Raw genomic sequence first — 25966 nt, forward strand, 5'->3', positions numbered from 1 at the left:
TCCAACATCTAAACTGATTGAGGGCTGCAGAAAACCTCTGGACTGGACTGGAAGAGAATGAGAGGCCCAACTACCAACCTGCTTATCAGACCATAAAAATCCAGACCCCAAAGCAGGACTTAAACATTCCTTTAGCAAACCACTCAGCTTTCCAGGGCTTCATATGCAGCATCTCATCCAGCTTTCCCTGGATGAGATACCTACTTGTTAGAACTTAGTACATAGTATATAGTGACCTCTGACCACTTTCTCTGTCACTGTCTCACAGGGGTTAAACAGTCTCCGCCTAATCTGGAAGCTGTGAGCTCACAGGAAGCACGTTGACTTTCATAGACAAGTTTCGGTTTCCTTGCTCAGTCCACAATGGCGTCTGCTGAGCTGAGAGACGAGCTGAACTGCTCCATCTGCCTGAACATCTACACAGACCCCGTCACCCTGAGGTGCGGACACAACTTCTGCCGGGGGTGCATCGATCGTGTGTTGGATTCACAGAGGAGGTCAAGAGTTTATAACTGCCCTGACTGCAGGCAAGTGTTCAATCAGCGGCCATCACTGTGCAGGAACGTTACTCTGAGAAGTATAGTGAAGCATTTCCAGCCTCCACCTGGACAAAAAGGAAAGGCCGGGGTCATCTGCACCTATTGTCTACACTGCCCGGTACCTGCTGTGAAGTCTTGTGTGTTGTGTGAAGCTTCTTTATGTGGAAGACACCTGAAAGCCCACAACAAATTGCCGGAACACGTCTTGATTGAGCCCACCACTTCCTTGGAGAACAGAAAATGCTCTACTCACAAGAAGATCCTGGAGTATTACTGCCTCAAAGATCAGGTGTGCATCTGTGTGTACTGTCGGGTTGATGGAGACCACAATGGCCACCAAGTTCAGTCTCTGGATGAAGCCTCTGAAGAGAAGAAGAAGAAACTGACAAAGGTTCTGGAGACACTGACCTCGAAGAAGAAGGAGGCTGAGACAAAAATCCAGAATCTACAAGAACGCCTGAAAAAAGAAAAGGGCAAGGCAGCTAAGATAAAAGGTAAAGTCAAGACTCTGTTCACAGACCTTAGAAAACAATTGGAGGACGTGGAGAGAAGGGTCCTCGGTGAGATCTCTGGGCAGGAAAAGCAGGTATCAGTCTTCATCTTGGACCAGATCCAACAGCTGGACATAAAGAAGAAACATCTGTCCAATAAAATGGGTAAAATTGAGGAGCGATGTAAGATGACTGATCCCATAACTGTCTTACTAGACCCGAAATGTGAAAACAATTGGGTTCAAGAGGACCACAATGATCAGAAGGTTGAAGGTACAGCTGACCTAGATGAGGACCTGATCAAAAAGACCATACATGAACAAGTATCTAATGTGATAGCCCATATCAACCCCTGGCTGTTTTTGCTGGACCCTGTGAACCTCTCGTTGGATGTATATACAGCTGCTAATAATCTACGTATATCAGAAGACTTGAAGACTGCATCGTTGACTTATGTAGAAGAAGAACGGCCCCCTTGCCCAGATTGGTGTCGAAGAAATGAGGTTTTAAGCACCCAGTGCTTTTCATCCAGGCGACATTATTGGGAAGTTGACATCAGTAAACTGGGAAACTGGAGATTGGGTGTGACCTACCCCTATCGAAATGGTGCCCATGGGGCCTCCTGGACTTTGCGGAGGAATTATAACCAGTGTTTAGCCGTTCATAAGAGTAGCATTGTCCGTTTGTCCTATAACTTATGCTGTCAGAGGTTCGGGGTGTATCTGGATTACGAGGCCGGGCAGCTGTCCTTTTACCTTCTGGATGACCCCATTAGACATCTGCACACCTTCACTGCCACCTTTACTGAGCCAGTCCATGCTTTATTCTGGATAAATAATGAAGACTGCGCTGCTTGGGTCAAAATCAAAAGCTGAAGGACCTACCTGTAGGTCTCTTGAAGGTCACTGAAGCTTCACCTCTAATGGTTGTCTGTTATCTGATTGTCCCCACTTGTAAAGGAAGCCATTCCAGTAATAACCTATCTGATAATTTAACCAGAGCCGATGATGTCCTGTGCGGTACCTCATGTTGGCTTCAGCCCATATGGTAGTATATGTATAAAATACGGTGCCTAACGTTGGCCAAAGACCATCTGTATACAGTAATGTAAATGACAATATTATGAAATGCCGTCACTGCCATACACTACACATATAATATACCGTACAGTGCCTACTCGTTCCATAGCATGCTCTAATCATACTGCCTTACTATGTTCTGATAATGCTGCCATACAACTGCCAAATAATACAGCTCTTCAATGCTTAAATAATAGCACCACACAATGTTCATATAATACTGCCACACCATACTCTAATAATGCTGCAAAGCAATGCTCTTGACCATACAGTGCTCAAATAATACCGCCACATAGTGCTCAAATAATACCACCACACAATGCTCATATAATAGCACCACACAATGCTCATATAATAGCACCATACACTGTTCAAATAATACCACCACACAGCTCTCATATAATACTGCCACACTGTACTCTGATAATGCCGCAATGCAGTGCTCACGACCATACAGTGCTCAAATATTACCACCACACGGTGCTCGAATATTATCACTACACAATGCTCATATAATACCACCACACAGCGCTCATATAATACTGCCATACCATACTGTGATAATGCTGCAGTGCAGTGCTCAAATAATACCACCACACGGTGTTCATATAATACTGCCAGACCACATTCTGATAATGCTGCAGTGCAGTGCTCAAATAATACCTCCACACAGCGCTCATATAATACCTCCACACAGCACTCATATAATACTGTCACACCATATTGGGATAATGCCGCAATGCATGGCTCACAACCACACAGTGCTCAAATAATACTGCCACATAGTGCTCAAATAATACCACCACACAATGCTCACAAAATAGCACCATGCACTGTTCAAATAATACCAACACACAGCGCTCATATAATACTGCTATACCATACTGTGATAATGCTGCAGTGCAGTGCTCAAATAATACCACCACACAGTGCTCATATAATACTGCCATACCACACTCTGATAATGCTGCAGTGCAGTGCTCAAATAATACCACCACACAGTGCTCATATAATACTGCCAGACCACATTCTGATAATGCTGCAGTGCAGTGCTCAAATAATACCACCACACAGTGCTCATATAATACTGCCATACCACACTCTGATAATGCTGCAGTACCACCACACGGTGCTCAAATCAGCCCAGAATTCTTGTGACTAACATAACCACCTTCTCAACATATGATAAAACGCAGTCAAAGCTTCTGTTTCTAAGCCAATAGAATCCGTCACCAAGTCGGCTCCAGCTGCTGACGGATCTCTTACTCTTTGTACAGATGTGGAGCCCGTTCAGAGGAGCGGAGCCCATGTGATGGGAAAGCAGTCAGTCAGCAGCAGTTAGCACCTACTTGCTGATGGCTTCCAGGCGACATTACAAGACTTTTTTTTTGCTATAAGGGAGATGTAAATGAGATGTTAAAGTCGGCCATGTAATAAGTGCAAGTACACGACGCGGTATCCACATAATGAATATATACAGTCCCCGGTCATATCTGGTGCCGGAGCTGATGATGATGATGGGAACTGTTTGCGTCATGTACGTGAAGGACTATTATTGTACGTGAATACTGTCTAACCAAATAAATGTACGGTTTTAACATCGCCTGGTCTATGTGACCCCATCAGTGAGCCCCACATATCACCCACTGCCGAGATTGGCGACAGACATAGTGGATACGTATGTGCCGTACCATGGGAGAAACCAAGGTGCACCTATAGAGCCCAGGCCAAGGATAATGGAAGGTGGTGGGTGGCTACCTGGACCAGAACAGTGGTCAACCACAGAGGAGATCAGACGAGGTGACTCCACCATTGAGTCCATGTCCTGCTCACCATGGCCAGACGTAGCCATCTGCCGTCCCTAAGTAATGGACAGCAATGCAATTGCAACAGTTTTTATAATGGCAGTCTATGGTGTCGCACTGTGACATGCTGCGACTGCGACAGTCGCCGAAAAATCCTTATTGAATGAGTTTTTTGCGACTGTCGTGTCGCAGCCGCAGCATATCGCAGTGCGACACCATAGACTGCCATTATACAAATTGTCATGCGACAGTCGTCGTGTAGCCCTAGCCTTATAATGCAGGCCTCCAGATGGCGACCAGAATGGCGACAAGACTTTGTAGACCCTCCTCTGCTGTTCTGCCTCTTTAAGAAGAAAGGGCTTTCATCCGGCGGCAGACACACGCTGCAGACGTCTGCAGGCCGAGGACCCGCCCCTCACACTAGGTGGGCGGGGCTTGGGTTCCCGCGTCTTGAACTCCCGCGTCTTGGGCTCCTGTCGGATCCTGTTTCCCGCCTCCATTAGTTGGACTCCCCTAGTAGGTAATGCACCATGTCCTGTCAGCCTCCCCTCCTCCCCGTCAGCTCAGTAGGTATTGTACATGGCCGCGGTCCTGTCAGCCTCCCCTCCCCCCGTCAGCTCAGTAGGTATTGTACATGGCCGCGGTCCTGTCAGCCTCCCCTCCCCCCGTCAGCTCAGTAGTAGGTATTGTACATGGCCGCGGTCCTGTCAGCCTCCCCTCCCCCCGTCAGCTCAGTAGTAGGTATTGTACATGGCCGCGGTCCTGTCAGCCTCCCGCCCCTCGGCCCCATCAGCTCAGTAGTAGGTATTGTACATGGCCGCGGTCCTGTCAGCCTCCCCTCCTCCCCGTCAGCTCAGTAGTAGGTATTGTACATGGCCGCGGTCCTGTCAGCCTCCCCTCCCCCCCGTCAGCTCAGTAGTAGGTATTGTACATGGCCGCGGTCCTGTCAGCCTACCCTCCCCCCCGTCAGCTCAGTAGTAGGTATTGTACATGGCCGCGGTCCTGTCAGCCTCCCCTCCCCCCTGTCAGCTCAGTAGTAGGTATTGTACATGGCCGCGGTCCTGTCAGCCTCCCCTCCCCCCCGTCAGCTCAGTAGTAGGTATTGTACATGGCCGCGGTCCTGTCAGCCTCCCCTCCTCCCCGTCAGCTCAGTAGTAGGTATTGTACATGGCCGCGGTCCTGTCAGCCTCCCCTCCCCCCGTCAGTTCAGTAGGTATTGTACATGGCCGCGGTCCTGTCAGCCTCCCCTCCCCTCCTCCCCGTCAGCTAAGTAGTAGGTATTGTACATGGCCGCGGTCCTGTCAGCCTCCCGCCCCTCGGCCCCATCAGCTCAGTAGTAGGTATTGTACATGGCCGCGGTCCTGTCAGCCTCCCCCTCCCCCCCGTCAGCTCAGTAGTAGGTATTGTACATGGCCGCGGTCCTGTCAGCCTCCCCCTCCTCCGCGTCAGCTCAGTAGTAGGTATTGTACATGGCCGCGGTCCTGTCAGCCTCCCGCCCCTCGGCCCCATCAGCTCAGTAGTAGGTATTGTACATGGCCGCGGTCCTGTCAGCCTCCCCCCCCCCCCCCCGTCAGTTCAGTAGGTATTGTACATGGCCGCGGTCCTGTCAGCCTCCCCCTCCCCCCGTCAGCTCAGTAGTAGGTATTGTACATGGCCGCGGTCCTGTCAGCCTCCCGCCCCTCGGCCCCATCAGCTCAGTAGTAGGTATTGTACATGGCCGCGGTCCTGTCAGCCTCCCCTCCCCCCCCCCCCCCCCGTCAGTTCAGTAGGTATTGTACATGGCCGCGGTCCTGTCAGCCTCCCCCTCCCCCCGTCAGCTGAGTAGTAGGTATTGTACATGGCCGCGGTCCTGTCAGCCTCCCCTCCCCCCCGTCAGCTCAGTAGTAGGTATTGTACATGGCCGCGGTCCTGTCAGCCTCCCCTCCCCCCCCGTCAGCTCAGTAGTAGGTATTGTACATGGCCGCGGTCCTGTCAGCCTCCCCTCCCCCCTGTCAGCTCAGTAGTAGGTATTGTACATGGCCGCGGTCCTGTCAGCCTCCCCTCCCCCCCGTCAGCTCAGTAGTAGGTATTGTACATGGCCGCGGTCCTGTCAGCCTCCCCTCCTCCCCGTCAGCTCAGTAGTAGGTATTGTACATGGCCGCGGTCCTGTCAGCCTCCCCTCCCCCCGTCAGTTCAGTAGGTATTGTACATGGCCGCGGTCCTGTCAGCCTCCCCCTCCCCTCCTCCCCGTCAGCTAAGTAGTAGGTATTGTACATGGCCGCGGTCCTGTCAGCCTCCCGCCCCTCGGCCCCATCAGCTCAGTAGTAGGTATTGTACATGGCCGCGGTCCTGTCAGCCTCCCCTCCCCCCGTCAGTTCAGTAGGTATTGTACATGGCCGCGGTCCTGTCAGCCTCCCCCTCCCCCCTCCCCTCCAGCGCTCGGCTGCTATTCCCCCATGTTCTTCTGTCCTTCTCCCCGCTGACAGTAATGGTGAAGCAGTCTGCTCTCCACCAGTCACCACAACCAGCGATGTAGTGTCAGACATGGCTGCTGGTCTGTGGAGCAAGAGGGGTTCGGCTCGTCCTCCTACACAGCAGCCCCATGTAACTGTGCACCGCGCTGCTGGGGCTGAGGAGCCAGGGAGGATTTATAGTTATGATAAGAGGACACCTGGCTACATAACTAGTATATAGGGGGACATGGCTACATAACTAGTATATAGGGGGGACATGGCTACATAACTAGTATATAGGGGGGCACCTGGCTACATAACTAGTATATAGGGGGCACATGGCTACATAACTAGTATATAGGGGGGGACATGGCTGCATAACTAGTATATAGGGGGGGGGACATGGCTGCATAACTAGTATATAGGGGGCATGGCTACATAACTAGTATATAGGGGGGACATGGCTACATAACTAGTATATAGGGGGGACATGGCTACATAACTAGTATATAGGGGGACATGGCTACATAACTAGTATATAAGGGGGACATGGCTACATAACTAGTATATAGGGGGGAGGACATGGCTACATAACTAGTATATAGGGGAGACATGGCTACATAACTAGTATATAAGGGGGACATGGCTGCATAACTGGTATATAGGGGGGGACATGGCTACATAACTAGTATATAGGGGGGAACATGGCTACATAACTAGTATATAGGGGGGACATGGCTGCATAACTAGTATATAGGGGGGACATGGCTGCATAACTAGTATATAGGGGGCATGGCTACATAACTAGTATATAGGGGGGACATGGCTGCATAACTAGTATATAGGGGGGACATGGCTACATAACTAGTATATAGGGGGGACATGGCTACATAACTAGTATATAGGGGGGACATGGCTACATAACTAGTATATAGGGGGGACATGGCTGCATAACTAGTATATAGGGGGAGATGGCTTCATAACTAGTATATAGGGGGGACATGGCTACATAACTAGTATATAGGGGGGACATGGCTACATAACTAGTATATAGGGGGACATGGCTACATAATTAGTATATAGGGGGGGACATGGCTACATAACTAGTATATAGGGGGGACATGGCTGCATAACTAGTATATAGGGGGGACATGGCTGCATAACTAGAATATAGGGGGGACATGGCTACATAGCTAGTATATAGGGGGGACATGGCTGCATAACTAGTATATAGGGGGGACATGGCTGCATAACTAGTATATAGGGGCACATTGCTGCATAACTAGTATATAGGGGGCACATGGCTGCATAACTAGTATATAGGGGGGACATGGCTGCATAACTAGTATATAGGGGGACATGGCTGCATAACTAGTATATAGGGGCACATGGCTGCATAACTAGTATATAGGGGCACATTTCTGCATAACTAGTATATAGGGGGCACATGGCTGCATAACTAGTATATAGGGGGGCACATGGCTGCATAACTAGTATATAGGGGGGCATGGCTGCATAACTAGTATATAGGGGGGACATGGCTGTTTAAATAGTATATAGGGGCACATTGCTGCATAACTAGTATATAGGGGGGCATGGCTGCATAACTAGTATATAGGGGGGACATGGCTGCATAACTAGTATATAGGGGGGACATGGCTACATAATTAATATATAGGGAAAGGGGACATGGCTACATAACTAGTATATAGGGGGACATGGCTACATAACTAGTATATAGGGAAAGGGGACATGGCTACATAACTAGTATATAGGGGGAAAGGGCTACATAACTAGTATATAGGGGGGACATGGCTACATAACTAGTATATTGGGGGGACATGGCTACATAACTAGTATATTGGGGGGACATGGCTGCATAACTAGTATATAGGGGGGACATGGCTGCATAACTAGTATATAGGGGGGGCATGGCTGCATAACTAGTATATGGGAGGGGGGGACACCTGGCTGCATAACTAGTATATAGGGAAAGGGGATATGGCTACATAACTAGTATATAGCGGGGACATTGCTACATAACTAGTATATAGGGAAAGGGGGACATGGCTGCATAACTAGTATATAGGAGGGGGGAGATGGCTGCATAACTAGTATATAGGAGGGGGGACATGGCTACATAACTAGTATATAGGGGGGTACATGGCTGCATAACTAGTATATAGGGGCACGTGGCTGCATAACTAGTATATAGGGGCACATGGCTGCATAACTAGTAAATAGGGGGGCACATGGCTGCATAACTAGTATATAGGGGGACATGGCTACATAATTAGTATATAGGGAAAGAGGACATGGCTACATAACTAGTATATAGGGGGGACATGGCTATATAACTAGTATATAGGGGGGACATGGCTGCATAACTAGTATATAAGGGGGGGGCATGGCTGCATAACTAGTATATAGGGAAAGGGGATATGGCTACATAACTAGTATATAGGGGGGACATGGCTGCATAACTAGTATATAGGGAAAGGGGACATGGCTACATAACTAGTATTTAGGGGGGGACATGGCTGCATAACTAGTATATACGGGGGACATGGCTGCATAACTAGTATATAGGGGGGACATGGCTGCATAACTAGTAAATAGGGGGCACATGGCTGCATAACTAGTATATAGGGGGGACATGGCTGCATAACTAGTATATAGGGGGGACATGGCTATATAACTAGTATATAGGGGGGACATGGCTGCATAACTGGTATATAAGGGGAGCATGGCTGCATAACTAGTATATAGGGAAAGGGGATATGGCTATATAACTAGTATATAGGGGGGACATGGCTGCATAACTAGTATATAAGGGGGGGGCATGGCTGCATAACTAGTATATAGGGAAAGGGGATATGGCTACATAACTAGTATATAGGGGGGACATGGCTGCATAACTAGTATATAGGGAAAGGGGACATGGCTACATAACTAGTATTTAGGGGGGGACATGGCTACATAACTAGTATATAGGGGGGACATGGCTGCATAACTAGTATATAGGGGGGACATGGCTGCATAACTAGTAAATAGGGGGCACATGGCTGCATAACTAGTATATAGGGGGGACATGGCTGCATAACTAGTATATAGGGGGGACATGGCTATATAACTAGTATATAGGGGGGACATGGCTGCATAACTGGTATATAAGGGGAGCATGGCTGCATAACTAGTATATAGGGAAAGGGGATATGGCTACATAACTAGTATATAGGGGGGACATGGCTGCATAAATAGTATATAGGGGGGCATGGCTGCATAACTAGTATATAGGGGGGCACATGGCTGCATAACTAGTATATAGGGGCACATGGCTGCATAACTAGTATATAGGGGGGCACATGGCTGCATAACTAGTATATAGGGGGCACATGGCTGCATAACTAGTATATAGGGGGGACATGGCTGCATAACTAGTATATAGGGGGGACATGGCTGCATAACTAGTATATAGGGAGGACATGGCTGCATAACTAGTATATAGGGGGGGGCACATGGCTGCATAAATAGAATATGGGGCGGTGCACCTGGCTGCATAAATAGTATATAGGGGGGGCACATGGCTTCATAAATAGTATATGGGGGGGGTACCTGGCTCTAACTAGTATATATAGGGGGCATAACTAACATATAGGGGGGCACCTGGCTGCATAACTAGTATATAGGGGGGACATGGCTACATAACTAGTAGATGAGGGGCACATGGGTGCATAACTAGTATGTAAGGGGCACATGGCTGCATAACTAGTATATAGGGAGGACATGGCTGCATAACTAGTATATAGGGGGGGCACATGGCTGCACAAATAGAATATGGGGCGGGGCACCTGGCTGCATAAATAGTATATGGGGGGGGGCACATGGCTGCATAACTAGTATATAGGGGGGGCACATGGCTTCATAGATAGTATATGGGGGGGGGGGGTACCTGGCTCTAACTAGTATATATAGGGGGCATAACTAACATATAGGGGGGCACATGGCTGCATAAATAGTATATGGGGGGGGCACCTGGCTGCATAAATAGTATATGGGGGGGGCACATGGCTGCATAACTAGTATATAGGGGGGGCACATGGCTGCATAAATAGTATATGGGGGGGTACCTGGTTCTAACTAGTATATATAGGGGGCATAACTAACATATAGGGGGGCACCTGGCTGCATAACTATTTTCGGCGGCCCCATAGAAAATGAATGGGGGGCGGCTGCGCATGCGCAGTGCACCCTCCTTTACCTTCAGGGGTCAGTTCTCGATATAGGTGCGGGTCCCAACGGTGGGCCCGCACCTATAAGACAATGGGGCCACATCCTAGCGATACGCCCCCATTGTCTGTAATAAGAGAAACCCTTTAAGTGATTGGCCTTTTAAGGAGTGCAGTGGGGTTACCGTATTTTTCGCCCCATAAGACGCACTTTTTCTCCCCCGAAAATGCCCCTGCGTACTGAAGCGGTTAGGGTGTACGGTACTATTAGGAGTTGGGGGGCATGTTTAATAACTATTAATTGAATAAGACATTTTATATTTGTATACTGCAGGGGCGGGGGGGATCTGTGGATGACATTTTTATGGGGGACAGTTTGACACCGTTACAGCCAATAACTGACCATTGCATTCCCTTGCATTATGTTAAATGGTCATGTGATCTCCACTGTGGCCAGTAATTGGCTGCAGCGGTTTTAAGATAAAAATTTTAATGATGAAACCCAAGACAAGCAGTGGAGGCCTGGAAGCGAATGAGCCAAGGCCCAGCACCTAAGTCTGTAACCGTTACCTGATCTGTAAAGGGTTAAAGAGTCTCCACCCATCTCGAAACCCTGAGCTCACAGGAAGAACGTTGTGGTTTTTATAGAAAAGTTTCTGTTTCATTGCAGAGTCCACAATGGCGTCTGCTGATCTGAGAGACGAGCTGAACTGCTCCATCTGCCTGAACGTCTACACAGACCCCGTCACCCTGAGGTGTGGACACAACTTCTGCTGGGGGTGCATCGTTCGTGTGTTGGATTCACAGTGGGGGACAGGAGCTTATAGCTGCCCTGAGTGCAGGCAAATATTCAATAAGCGGCCAGTATTGTACAAGAACGTTACTCTGAGAAGTATAGTGAAGCATTTCCAGCCTCCACCAGGACAGAAAGGAAAGGCCGAGGTCATCTGTACCTACTGTCTGCACTGCCCGGTACCTGCTGTGAAGTCCTGTGTGTTGTGTGAAGCTTCTCTGTGTGGAAAACACCTGAAAGTCCACAACAAATCACCAAAACATGCCTTGAGTGAGCCCACCACTTGCCTGGAGAACCGAAAATGCTCCACCCACAATGGAATCCTGGAGTATTACTGCCTCAAAGATGAGATGTGCATCTGTGTTTACTGTCAGGTTGATGGAGACCACAATGGACACCAAGTTCAGTCTTTGAATGAAGCCTCTGAAGAGAAGAAAGAGAATCTTACAAAGGTTCTGGAGACACTGACCTCTAAGAAGAAGGAGGCTGAGACAAAAATCCAGAATCTACAAGAACGCCTGAAAAAAGAGAAGGCCAAGGCAGCTAAGATGAAAGGTAACGTCAACACTCTGCTCACAGACCTTAGAAAACAAATGGAGGACGTGGAGAGAAGGGTCCTTAGTGAGATCTCTGGACAGGAAAAGCAGGTATCAGTCTTCATCTTGGACCAGATCCAACAGCTGGAGATAAAGAAGAACCATCTGTCCAATAACATGGGTGAAATCGAGGAGTTGTGTAAGATGACTGATCCCATAACTGTCTTGCAAGACCCAAAATGTCAAAACAATTGGGGTCAAGAGGACGATGAAGATCTTTGTGATCAGAAGGTTGAAGATACAAGTGGCCTAGATGAGGACCTGATCAAGAAGTCCATACATCAACAAGTATCTAATGTGACATCCCATGTCAATCCCTGGCTGTTTTTGCTGGACCCTGTGGACCTCTCGCTGGATGTTAATATGGCTGCTAATAATCTATGTACATCAGAAAACTTGAAGACGGCATCATTGACTTATGAAGACGAAGAAGTTCCAGATTGCCCAGAGAGGTTTCCTGAAAATGAGGTTTTAAGTACTCTGAGTTTTTCATCTGGCCAACATTACTGGGAGGTGGACACCAGTGATCTGGGGACCTGGATTTTTGGTGTGTCCTATCCTCGTGAAAATGGTGTCTATGGGGCCTCCTGGACTTTTCAGAGGAATTCTAACCAGTGTTTAGCTGTTCATGAGAGTAACGTTGTCTATTTTTCCTGTAATTCATGTTGTCGGAAGTTTGGGGTGTATCTGGCTTACGAGGCTGGGCAGCTGTCCATTTACCAGCTGGGTGTCCCTGTTAGACACCTGCACACTTTCACTGCCACCTTCACTAAGCCCCTTTATGCTTTCTTCTGGTCAGATAGTACTGATGCTGTGGCCCTAGAGAAGTGAAGCAGACGACAGGGGAACACCCTAATGTTGGGTCTTCTGCCTGATGGTAGTTAAGGTGCCCTTGGTGTTGTGGATTTGGTGAGGGTGCAAGGCAGGAGATGTAGGTGCTGTGGTCAGTGCATGTTCATGGAATCAGTAACCAGACCAGTTGTAGAAGATAAACAGAATGGGAGTTGTAGTACATCCAAAAGTATCAAAACAATTCTCAGTGCAGATTTTCCCAGATAACAATGTATAGATATAAGCCAGGGTGGGGGTTGTAGTTAGGGAGGAGCGAATCGACTTCGGATGAAACATCTAAAGTCGATTTGCACAAAACTTTGTTGTAATATTGTACGGAGCAGGAGCTCCGTACAGTATTAGAATGTATTGGCTCTGATGAGTGGTACCTTGGAACCGAACCGGAAAATGTTTTTTTTATAGTACAAATTAATTTATGAAGTTAGTATCGCAAGACTTAGCGAAGCAATAACTTCTGCTTATCGGAGCCGATACATTCTAATACTGTACGGAGGTCCTGCGAATTGATGTTTCATCCGAAGTCGATTTGCTCGTCCCTAGTTGTAGTACTCCATCTCGCCAAGTCTCTCTCTCTCTGAAGAATCTAAGGCTGGGTTCACACGGGCGTTGCGGGAAAAGGTGCGGGTGCGTTGCGGGAATACCCACGATTTTTCCGCGTGAGTGCAAAACATTGTAATGCGTTTTGCACTTGTGTGAGAAAAATCGCGCATGTTTGGTTCCCAGACCCGAACTTCTTCACAGAAGTTCGGGCTTGGGATCGGTGTTCTGTAGATTGTATTATTTTCCCTTATTACATGGTTATAAGGGAAAATAATAGCATTCTGAATACAGAAGGCATAGTAAACTAGCGCTAGAGGGGTTAAAAAATAATAATAATTTAACTCACCTTAGTCCACTTGATCTCGCAGCCCGGCATCTCCTTCTGTCTCCTTTGCTGAATAGGACCTGTGGTGAGCATTCATTACAGGAACAGGACCTGTGGTGACGTCACTCCGGTCATCACATGATCCATCACCATGGTAAAAGATCATGTGATGACCGGAGTGACGTCACCACAGGTCCTGTTCAGCAAAGGAGACACAAGGAGATGCCGGGCTGCGTGTTCAAGTAGACTAAAGTGAATTAAATTATTATTTATTTTTAACCCCTCCAGCGCTATTGTACTATGCATTCTGTATTCAGAATGCTATTATTTTTCCTTCTAACCATGTTATAAGGGAAAATAAGAATGATCGGGTCTCCATCCCGATCGTCTCCTAGCAACCGTGCGTGAAAATCGCACCGCATCCGCACTTGCTTGCAGATGCTTGCGATTTTCACGCAACCCCATTCACTTCTATGGGGCCTGCATTGCGTGAAAAACGCTGAATATAGAACATGCTGCGATTTTCATGCAACGCACAAGTGATGCGTGAAAATCACCGCTCATGTGCACAGCCCCATAGAAATGAATGGGTCATGATTCAGTGCGGGTGCAATACGTTCACCTACCGCATTGCACCCGCGCGGAAATCTCGCCCGTGTGAACGCAGCCTAAGGCTGGTAATAAAGTTCTTGCAATAGTGGTTGTAATTCCCAGCTGAGGTGTACAGGATTAAGATATAACAGGCCTGGACCGTGTCCAAGGGTAAAGGGTGCCTTAGCAATGTCCCCCTCACAGCAGTAAAGTTTCTATCAGCCTTAAACAACAAATACCTTGCTGAGTCCAATGCTCGGCCATGCAGATTCTGGACCTCTTAGTTCTTTCCTTCTCTTTTCCTGGAGCTCTGCAGTTCTCTCAGACATAAAGGTTCTCGGCTAGTGTAACTTCCTCAGGTAAAAAAACAAGCTGAGTGAGCAAGGGGAGGACCTAGGTCCATCTCTTAACTTCCTACAGGGGCAGACTCAGGATTGTTAACCCCGACTAATTCATACAAACCCATGCTGGGTGTGTACAATGCATCAAATAACAATAGCACTTTGTAAGTCCCCTGTTCTGGGGTCGCTGCACTGACTAAATAAAAGGCTGAAGGACTCACCTGTATTTCTCTTGAAGATTAGGGATCTTCACTTCTAATAGTTGTCCTATTGTCTGAACTTGAATATCTGACGATGTAAGCAGGGCCGGCCTTCCTGTGGATGATGTCCTGTGCTGTACCCGATATATGATGGTCAAAGAGCTGCAAGCAGAACGGAATATGACAAAATAGAAAGGTTTAAGAAATGAGAAGATTCTTCGCTGCAGTTACAGATGAGCCACAATAATGCACGGAGCAGGTCAACACCCATCTCCTCAACTCCAGTCCTCAGGGCCCACCTTCCGGTCATGATTTGAGAATATTCCACAGAATGAAGACCTGTGGTAGGTCCTGATGCATTAACACTAATTATATCACCTACCTAATACTAAGGAGATCCTGAAAACATGACCGGTAGGTGGGCCCTGAGGACTGGAGTTGAGGAGCTCTGCACTAGATGACAAGAAGGTCTTGGGCACCGATCCACAGTTTATGATCCCAGCTGAGGCTAAATGTTACTTACCAGAGACCTGTATGCTGACGTTGAATGGGGGCGCTCAACAATGGGTGGAGCAGCAGTCGGACATGACCATAAATAACCAGTAGTAGACAGGCGGCAGTATATACACATATACATGCCTAAATAGCACCATACAGTGCTCAAATAATACTGTTAAAATGCTCTAATATTACTGCCATAAATTACTTAACTAATAATGCTATACAGTGTGCCCAACTAATACTGTAATATAATGCTGATATACAACGCTCAACTAATACTGTGGTCAAATAATGTCCAACTAATACTGCCATACCATGATATCATGCTGCTATACAGTGCTCCCGTAAAACCACCATACTTTTCTCAAGTAATACTGCCATACAGTGATCAAGTAATACAGCTTTAGAAGTTCATTTAATACTGTCATACAGTTTGCTGAGATAATACTGCCATAGAATGATATAATAATACAGTCAGACTGTGCTCAGATAATACTGCCATACAATGTTCAGATAATGTTGCCAAATAAACTTAGATTATTACCATCACTTGTTTTTATTGTCCTCAGTTTAGATTGACTCACATATGACCTGTTGCCTCTACTGGTGGCAGATATAGTGGATACATATAAACCGTAGAGGAAGCCCATGAGGCTGCTACAGCTCCCCTGGAGGAAGGCCGAGGAGAGTGGAAGGTGGTGGGGAGAGACAAAGAAGAAGCAAGACCTACTGTCCCTGGAGTATGTGGTGGCATGATTCAGCACCAGAAAGGGGGGTTCAGTTTGATTTTTGCTATAGAGGTTTGCCCACCCAGAATACACTGAGGCCCCTATGAGATTGGTTGGGTTGTTGCCAGAATCTCCTGGAGCCAGCATGTTCCTCTATTTAGTGTGACCACATCACTGACCTACCCATCACCAGGTGACCCTCTCACCTCCTAACACTATAGACTTGGTTCCAGATTGTATAGCGGCTGTGCTTGGTACGGAAACTCAATCCCATTAACTTCAAGTGGACTGAGCCGAACAAAGGCGAAGGAACTGATGGGCATGACCACCAAGACCCCAGCCAACAGGTGACTGCTAGGGGTGGTGGAAGGTCGACCTCCAATAATCAGAAAATTGATTACTTGTACTGATGAGAAGTCATCAAATTCCTAGACAACCACTTTAAACACGTTTTCATTCTTATCAGGACATCATTTCCAATGCATGGAGGCCAAAGATCAGGAGGCTGGGTGGTCGGGCTGAGTTACGCCATGAAAGTCTGTCTGTCCCACATCGGGATTGTATGTAGGTAATCCATACATGAAGGTAGAGAAGTTCTGATGCCTTACTACATGTCCCATCATAAACCAGGAATCCATCTGGACTATGAAGGTGGACACACATCCTTCTAGGACAGTGATGGCTTATCTTTGGCTCTCCAGCTGTGGTGAAACTTTGACTCCATGCTCCATTCATTTCTATGAAGTTCTGAGAACAGCCAAGCAAGTGTACATCTTGGGAGTTGTAGTTTTACCACAGCTGGAGTGCTGGAGGTTAGCCACCACAATTCTAGGAGCTCAGTGACCCATCAGACACTTGTACTGAGCCCAGAGGGTTTGTGGTGGAAACCCTACAGATCGCCCCAGATAAATATATGGAGGATGATGGAAGTACTTTGTGACTGGTGAGATTTCATAGCTGAGACCTCCACTGATTAAGGTGGCCTCAGTCATGGCTATTGGTCGGGTGGTGACTTCATGTGCACTCTCTGCAGAAAGGAATTGGCCGGGTCACGTGGACTCTGACTCCAAAGATGAGGGTCTTCTTGTTCTTCAGTAAAGGATCCAGGACCTAAGCTTTCTGTTACACTTTCACCTGGTGAGGTGGATCCACTAAACCTCTTATGCAGTAAAGCTGACAATGGTACTGTAGGTGGCGCTGGTGTAGAAGAGCAGGTAGGTTAAACACTGCTGGTGTAGCAGGGTGGTTGTCAGTGCTGGAGTAACTGAACTGTAGACTCAGATATGTGCTGAATGGCTGATGTAGGAGAGCTGGATGGTCTGTGTAGTAGAGCTGGATGGTCGGTGTAGAAGAGCTGGATGGTCGGTGTAGAAGAGCTGGATGGTCGGTGTAGAAGAGCTGGATGGCTGGTGTAGTAGAGTTGGATGGTCGGTGTAGTAGAGCTCGATAGTTGTAGAGCTGGATGGTCGGTGTAGAAGGGCTGGATGGTCGGTGTAGTAGAGCTAGATGGTCTGTGTAGTAGAGCTGGATGGTCTGTGTAGGAGAACTGGATGGCTGGTGTAGTAAAGCTGGATGATCGGTGTAGTAGAGCTGGATGGTCTGTGTAGTAGAGCTGGATGGTCTGTGTAGTAGAGCTGGATGGTCGGTGTAGTAGAGCTGGATGGTCGGTGTAGTAGAGCTGGATGGTCGGTGTAGTAGAGCTGGATGGTCGGTGTAGTAGAGCTGGATGGTCTGTGTAGTAGAGCTGGATGGTCTGTGTAGTAGAGCTGGATGGTCTGTGTAGTAGAGCTGGATGGTCTGTGTAGTAGAGCTGGATGGTCTGTGTAGTAGAGCTGGGTGGCCAGTGTAGTAAAGCTGGTTGGTTGTTGTAGAAGGGCTTTATGTCTGGTGTAACAGGGACTCAAAGAAAAATCTGAATTATCAGACTACGTCCTGCCATTCGAACAGGAATGAGAAGAATCAGAGCAAGCCAGCAGGAGGGAGCAAGGCGATGGATCTGGGTCAGGTGAGTAACATCTTATTGACCTGTAAAGACTATCTGATTGACACCATACAATTTGATCATGTGAGGAAAAATAGATGACAACTACTTGGTGGTTGGAGGGAGAGTAGATGTGAACTCTGTGTACTTCAAACGAAGTGAGAATAATGGAGGGTGTCAGTGGAGTTGAGCTGTAGGAGCAGTTGATATGAAAATGAAACCCTCTAATACAGTGCACGGGGGGGGGCAGTGTCCAAGGGTGCCAGCCACGTTTATGTTAAACCCAGAAAGCAAAGTTTGTGAGAGATGAAAAGGTCATAAATGTAGGAGAGTTTGTTACAGACAGCGAGCGTTCAATAATGCTCCTGCAAGAGGAAGAAAGGGAGCAAGGGTCAAGGGAATGGTTCTCAGGTTTCAGGGGTTGTAGAAGGAGATAGATAGTGGGAGGAAGATATGATTGTGGGGATCTGCTGAGGAGGGACTCGATTTGGAGATATACGTTACATCTGAAGTCTTTGTTCAAAACTGCGGACTAATACTGTACGGAGATCCGACTCTGTACAATATTAAAATGTATGGGCTCCGATGAGCCGAAATTATTTATTTGTGAAGTCACACGTGACTTCGTTGAATAACTTCGGTAACTGATGTTTAAAGTGGAACCCAGCTTCAGTTCCAACTGGTACCTCGGAACGTGTCATGTCATTTTGCCCCATGAACCAACTTGCCCTTTGTTTAATTCATGACTAGAACAGTATATCGCATTTGATTTTAGCACTAGGCATATTGTATTTTTGTAATCCACCGGAGTGCATTTCCCTCTAATCATGGAAATGAAGTACTGATGTCACTAGTTTAACCTTTAGCGCTCTTTTTCCCCGCTCCTCTTATAATGATTGAGACCTCTTTTTTTTCCCCAAGTGTCGTTAGAATTTCCACGCATGCACTCAGTAGTACCAGTCTCCCGGCGTCCTTTCTATCCTCCTAGTGTATGCAGCGCATGCGCCTGGTCTTCTTCTCTTCAAATTTTTTAGGCAGTGTCGTCACTTCCTGGAGGAGAAGACCAGGTGCATGCGCTGTGTACAGTCGTGGCCAAAAGTTTTGAGAATGACAAAAATATTAGTTTTCGCAAAGTTTGCTGCTAAACTGCTTTTAGATCTTTGTTTCAGTTGTTTCTGTGATGTAGTGAGATATAATTACACGCACTTCATACGTTTCAAAAGCTTTTATCGACAATTCCATGACATTTATGCAAAGAGTCAGTATCTGCAGTGTTGGCCCTTCTTTTTCAGGACCTCTGCAATTCGACTGGGCATGCTCTCAATCAACTTCTGGGCCAATTCCTGACTGATAGCAACCCATTCTTTCATAATCACTTCTTGGAGTTTGTCAGAATTAGTGGGTTTTTGTTTGTCCACCCGCCTCTTGAGGATTGACCACAAGTTCTCAATAGGACTAATATCTGGGGAGTTTCCAGGCCATGGACCCAAAAGTCAACGTTTTGGTCCCCGAGCCACTTAGTTATCACTTTTGCCTTATGGCACGGTGCTCCATCGTGCTGGAAAATGCATTGTTCTTCACCAAACTGTTGTTGGATTGTTGGAAGAAGTTGCTGTTGGAGGGTGTTTTGGTACCATTCTTTATTCATGGCTGTGTTTTTGGGCAAAATTGTGAGTGAGCCCACTCCCTTGGATGAGAAGCAACCCCACACATGAATGGTCTCAGGATGCTTTACTGTTGGCATGACACAGGACTGATGGTAGCGCTCACCTTTTCTTCTCCGGACAAGCCTTATTCCAGATGCCCCAAACAATCGGAAAGAGGCTTCATCGGAGAATATGACTTTGCCCCAGTCCTCAGCAGTCCATTCACCATACTTTCTGCAGAAGATCAATCTGTCCCTGATGTTTTTTTGGAGAGAAGTGGCTTCTTTGCTGGCCTTCTTGACACCAGGCCATCTTCCAAAAGTCTTGGCCTCACTGTGCATACAGATGCGCTCACACCTGCCTGCTGCCATTCCTGAGCAAGCTCTGCACTGGTGGCACTCCGATCCCGCAGCTGAATCCTCTTTAGGAGACGATCCTGGTGCTTGCTGGACTTTCTTGGACGCCCTGAAGCCTTCTTAACAAGAATTGAACCTCTTTCCTTGAAGTTCTTGATGATCCTATAAATTGTTGATTGAGGTGCAATCTTAGTAGCCACAATATCCTTGCCTGTGAAGCCATTTTTATGCAACGCAATGATGGCTGCACGCGTTTCTTTTCAGGTCACCGTGGTTAACAATGGAAGAACAATGATTTCAAGCATCACCCTCCTTCTAACATGTCAAGTCTGCCATTTTAACCCAATCAGCCTGACATAATGATCTCCAGCCTTGTGCTCGTCAACATTCTCACCTGAGTTAACAAGATGATTACTGAAATGATCTCAGCAGGTCCTTTAATGACAGCAATGAAATGCAGTGGAAAGTTTTTTTTGGGATTAAGTTAATTTTCATGGCAAAGAAGGACTATGCAATTCACCTGATCACTCTTCATAACATTCTGGAGTATATGCAAATTGCTATTATAAAAACTGAAGCAGCAACTTTTCCAATTTCCAATATTTATGTAATTCTCAAAACTTTTGGCCACGACTGTACACTAGGACAGTGGTCGGCAAGCCGCGGCTCGCGAGCCACATGCGGCTCTTTTGAACCTTCAATGCGGCTCTTTGGTTCGGGCTGGCGGGTGGGCGGCCGTGCAGCCATATCGCGCCGCTCAAGCTGCTTGTAAATTGTCCGTCATGCGCCTGCTGCCCCGTCTGTCTGCTCCTTCCACTTTATAAATGAAGCAGGCAGGCGGGGCAGGAAGGCATGACGGAGGGAGAGATGTCACGCTGCGCACAGCAGCAGAAGGGCGGGCAGCGCGGCTCTAGTTCGGCTGCCGACTGTGAGGAGGGGTGGAGTGGTGAAGAGGCCGCCGCTCAGGAGGAACGGAATGTCCTGCAGCAGAAAGGTAGGAGCTGCCCCCGGTGTGTGCACTGCACCGGCCCCGCCGCAAGTGTCCCTGCCCCCTTCCTTCCCCCCACTAATACATTACTTACTGGAAGGCACTTATGGGGGATATCTGTGGAGGGCACTTATGGGGGATATCTGTGGATGACGCACTTATGGGGGATATCTGTGGATGACGCACTTATGGGGGATATCTGTGGAGGGCACTTATGGGGGATATCTGTGGATGACACATATATAGCATCTTATGCTCTATATTTGTCATCCACAGATATCCCCCATAAGTGCGTCATCCACAGATATCCCCCATAAGTGCGTCATCCACAGATATCCCCCATAGGTGCGTCATCCACATTACATCCACATCTGCAGACAAGTTTAAGAAAAGTAAAAAATGATAAAGATAAAATGAAATAATAATCAAGATCCAAATAAAAGAAAGTACATATAAAAGTATTCAAAAACACACTCTGGGCTCATGCCCACGAATGCAAGGGCGCCGTGCCTGTGCTGCAGACCGCAAATAGCGGTCCGCAATGCACGGACACAGACCATGGGGCAGCTGCATGAGGATCGCGGACCTATTCACTTGAATGGGGTTCGCGATCCGCATCCGACTGCCCGCACCGCAAAAAAGTAGCGCATGCTGAAGTGACTGGGTCCATGATGCGGGCTGCACACGGCCGTGTGCAGCCCGCATCATGGACCCAGTCACTTCAATGGGTCCAGGATCCGGGATATGAGTGCTACTGTGTGCTTCCATGGTGCTTCTGGCTGTGCCTCCGCACCGCAAAAAAGTAGTGCATGCGCCCGGATCCTGGTCCCATAGAAGTGAATAAGTCCTTGTTGCGGGCTGCACACGGTCGTGTGCAGCACGCATCATGGACCCATTCACTTCAGCATGCGCTACTTTTTTGCGGGCACACGGTCGTGTGCATGAGCCTAATAGTCCTCACTGGTACTGTTGATGCATATATTTTAGGTTTTAAAAGTGTGGCTCTCGAAAGAAATTTCAATCGTGGTTTTGGCGATATTTGGCTCAGTTGACAAAAAAGGTTGCCCACCACTGCACTAGGAGAATGGAAAGGGCGTCGGAAGACTGGTACTACTATGCGCATGCTCATAATATGGAGTTACAGGGGTTTATCTGTTGAAGCGATTAGGGGAGTGGTTATAGCAGACAAAATGCTGGACTCATGTCAGGTTTCTTTTATAGATTCGCACTTAAAAGATGTTGCATTGAAAAGACCAAGGTCTGAAAGACAAGATACCACTTAGGCCCCTTTCACACGAGCGAGTTTTCTGCGCGGGTGCAATGAGTGACGTGAACGCATAGCAACCGCACTGAATCCGGACCATTTGTTTCAATGGGTCTGTGTACATGAGTGTGAAAATCGCAGCATGTTCTATACTCTGCGTTTTTCACGCAGCCCTGGGCCCCATAGAAGGGGATGGGGCTTTAGTGAAAAACGCATTGCATCTGGAAGCAAGTGTGGATGCGATGCGTTTTTCACTGATGGTTGCTAGGAGATGTTGTTTGTAAACCTACAGTTTTTATCACGCCAGTGAAAAATGCATCAAAACGCATTGTACTCGCGTGGAAAAAACTGAACAACTGAACGCAATCGCAGACAAAGCTGACTGAGCTTACTTGCAAAATGGTGCGAGTTTCACTGAACGCATCCGGACCTAATCCGTCACCCTCATGTGAAAGAGGTCTTAGAGTTCAATCAGGTGTGAAGGAGAGCGGAGGGGGCTACATCCGACCTAATCATAGAAGAACCAGATACTGGATTGAAATAGTGAATGTAAAGAAATACTCAATAAACCCAGAAGGGAAATAGAGACAGTAACGTTCAGTGCAACATACCAGGAGATGAGAAGAAGGACAGATGAGATGTGTGGACAATTAGACTCTGGAAAAGCTTCACAGTTGCTACGCCCAGATATGCCCCCTCACAGCAGTTATGACCAGGTATATGCCCCCTCATAGTAGATATGCCAAGATATGTGCCCCCTCATAGTAGATATGCCAAGATATGTGCCCCCTCATAGTAGATATGCCAAGATATGTGCCCCCTCATAGTAGATATGCCAAAATATGTGCCCCCTCATAGTAGATATGCCAAAATATGTGCCCCCTCATAGTAGATATGCCAAGATATGTGCCCCCTCATAGTAGATATGCCAAGATATGTGCCCCTCATAGTAGATATGCCAAGATATGTGCTTCCCTCAATATATATATGCCAAGATATGTGCCCCCTCATAGTAGATAAGCCAAGATATGTGCCCCCTTATAGTAGATATGCCAAGATATGTGCCCCCTCATAGTAAATATGCCAAGATATGTTCCCCCCTCAAAGTAGTCTTGATGCTCTAGAAAAGAGAAACAGTATAAAATATTGTGATTTGATACCTTTTAATGGCTAACTAAAATACATGATGTTATAAGGCAAGCCTTCGAGACTCTGAGGTCCCTTCAAGCCAGAAATGAAAATAATCTCTAAAGAAACATGGACACAGGGAAGAACAGAGAAGTGGAGTAATAAATTGCATAACACCAACAAACAGAGGAATGGTCTTGGAGAAGGAGTCCTTAAAGGAGTTCTCCTGGAATGATTTAAAATGGCCGCCAGCAACCTGTCCTAAAATATGAGCAGATATGGTTTCCTCCACTTGTAAAGCTGCTTGGGAGGGGAGGGAGCGGGGCCTTATTACACATTACGCTCTGGCACTTGTATATACTACATATTGGTGGGTTTTCCTGTCAGGCTGCTCAGCCATGATGGCATATCATAGGCAGGATCGTACCATTACCATCTATGGTAGAACAGTGTAGTGTATAATAAAGCCCCTCCCTCTTATCCCCCTAGGCAGCTCTGCACGTGGAAGCAACCAGTCCTCCTCACAGGTAAGGATGGGAGGGGGTCCAAAAAGGTGGAGGAAGGGTGGTTGGCTGGGGGGGGGGAGGTCTGAAGGAAAGGAGTTGAAGGGAGAGGGCAGTGGCTATAATCCCCTCACTCCCCCTCCAACCAGCACACCTGGTTTTCTGGCTATTTAAGCCATATTCGGGCTTTATTCATGAGACAGTACTTTATATGATAAAACAGGACATATTACAACTAGAACAGAAGATGACCTATGCATACCTAGTTGTCGGGGAAGATCTCACTTCAGAGAGCACCCAATACTTATACTTCACCTCTAGGGAAATTATTTAACTTATGTGTTCTCCAGGGACTCCACATTCTTAGGAATTTCTCATGTTTCCTGTCCTCCCAACTAGCAAGCTCCTCCAATCGACATATCTGATCGAATTGCTCCCATGTGGGGGGATCTTCACTTAACCATTTCATTGGGACTGGATCAGATGAGTGACCAGGTCCCATTTAGAGGGCTTCCAGTCTGGAGTAGGCAGCCATAAGAGGACGGCCTCTGGAGTCAGCGTAAAGGGGCGTGCTAAAATATCTCTGGAGTCAGCGTAAAGGGGCGTGCTAAAATATTTTTGATTGAGCATATTATTTCCTCGGTACAGAGTCTTTATCCATTAGTTTCTCAAACCATGTCTGTTCCCCATCTACACTTATTTTCTTAGATAGTAATTTTCCAGCAGAATGAACTTCCAATTTGTCTAGAAAGTTACTACGTTTGAGGGCATGCGGATTACAGTGCCTTGCAAAAGTATTCATCCCCCTTGACTTTTTTTCGTGTTTTGGTGCTTCACAACCTGGAATTAACAAGGATTGTTTGAGGATTTGCATCATGTAATTACAGAACATGTCCACAACTTTGAAGATGTTTTGTTTTATTTTTTTATTAACAAATAGGACAAAATACCAGAAAAAGTCAATGTGCATAACTATTCACCCCCCTAAAGTCAGTACTTTGGATAAGTCTCTATGAGCAGTTGCCACATCTTACCGCTGGGGTTGTTGCCCGTTCCTCCTTGCAGAACTGCTCCGGCTCCTTCAGGTCGGATGTCTGCGCTTGTGAACAGCAATCTTTACGTCTGACCACAGATCTTCTATTGGATTGAGATCAGGGCTTTGACTCGGCCATTCGGTTTCCCCTTAAACCAGTCAAGTGTCAAGCTGTAGCCGTGTGTTTGGGGTCATTGTCCTGCTGGAAGGTGAACCTCCGTCCTAGCCTCAGATCACGCACACAGTGGGGCAGGTTCTGCTGAAGAATATCCCTGTATTTAGCACCATCCATCTTTCCCTCAGCTCTGACCAGTTTCCCAGTCCCCCCAGTATGATGCTGCCACCACCATGTTTCTCTGTGGGGATGGTGTTCTTTGGGTGATGTGATGTGTTGGGTTTGCGCCAGACATAGCGTTTTCTTTGATGGCCGAAAAGTAAAATTTTAGTCTGCTCAGACCAGAGCACCTTCCTCCATACATTTTATCTCCCACGTGCCTTTTCACAAACTCACAACGTGCCTTTTTGTTTCTAGCTGACAGTAATGGCTTTCTTCTGGCCACTCCGCCATAAAGCCCAACTCTATGGAGCGTACGGCTTATTGTCCTCCTATGTACAGATCCTCTAGTCTCTGCTGTGGAACTCTGAAGCTCCTCCAGGCCTACCTTAGGTCTCTGTGCTGCCTCTCTGATTAATGCCCTCCTTGCCCGGTCCGTGAGTTTTGGTGGGCGGCCGTCTCGTGGCAGGTTTGCTGTTGTGCCATGCTCTTTCCATCTGGTTATGATAGATGTGACGGTGCTCCTGGGGATCATCAAAGATTTGGATATTTTTTTATAACCTAACACTGACTTGTACTTCTCAACAACATTGTCCCTTACTCAGAGGCGTAGCTAGAACTGACTGGGCCCCACAGAAAATATTTGTATGGGACCCCCACACTTACACACTTCTTCACAAACCCCCTCCTCCTGTGTAAACCCCTCTCATACGGCTATTTTGTGACTTTTTATTTGCTGTATTTATTTGCC

At 47.3% G+C, this 25966-nt stretch overlaps 2 protein-coding genes across 2 annotated transcripts; both read left to right on the top strand.

Moving 5' to 3' along the window:
• The first annotated feature begins 363 nt into the window (after nt 1–363).
• On the top strand, nt 364–12420 carry LOC121005821 (E3 ubiquitin-protein ligase TRIM39-like). The gene is made up of 2 exons (XM_040438583.1): nt 364–2058; nt 11246–12420. The coding sequence occupies exon 1, from the start codon at nt 364–366 to the stop codon at nt 1903–1905; it is 1542 nt and encodes a 513-aa protein (XP_040294517.1). The 3' UTR covers nt 1906–2058; nt 11246–12420.
• On the top strand, nt 11254–12795 carry LOC121005822 (E3 ubiquitin-protein ligase TRIM7-like). Its single transcript, XM_040438584.1, has one exon. It carries the CDS (start codon nt 11254–11256, stop codon nt 12793–12795), a length of 1542 nt encoding a protein of 513 aa, XP_040294518.1.
• The last annotated feature ends 13171 nt before the right edge of the window (nt 12796–25966 follow it).

The sequence above is a fragment of the Bufo bufo genome, chromosome 6 (assembly GCF_905171765.1).
Source record: "Bufo bufo chromosome 6, aBufBuf1.1, whole genome shotgun sequence".
NCBI classification, from domain to species: domain Eukaryota; kingdom Metazoa; phylum Chordata; class Amphibia; order Anura; family Bufonidae; genus Bufo; species Bufo bufo.

Coding starts and splice junctions, on each gene's coding strand:
- LOC121005821 (XM_040438583.1), top strand. CDS start 364: ATGGCGTCTGCTGAGCTGAGAGACGAGCTGAACTGCTCCATCTGCCTG.
- LOC121005822 (XM_040438584.1), top strand. CDS start 11,254: ATGGCGTCTGCTGATCTGAGAGACGAGCTGAACTGCTCCATCTGCCTG.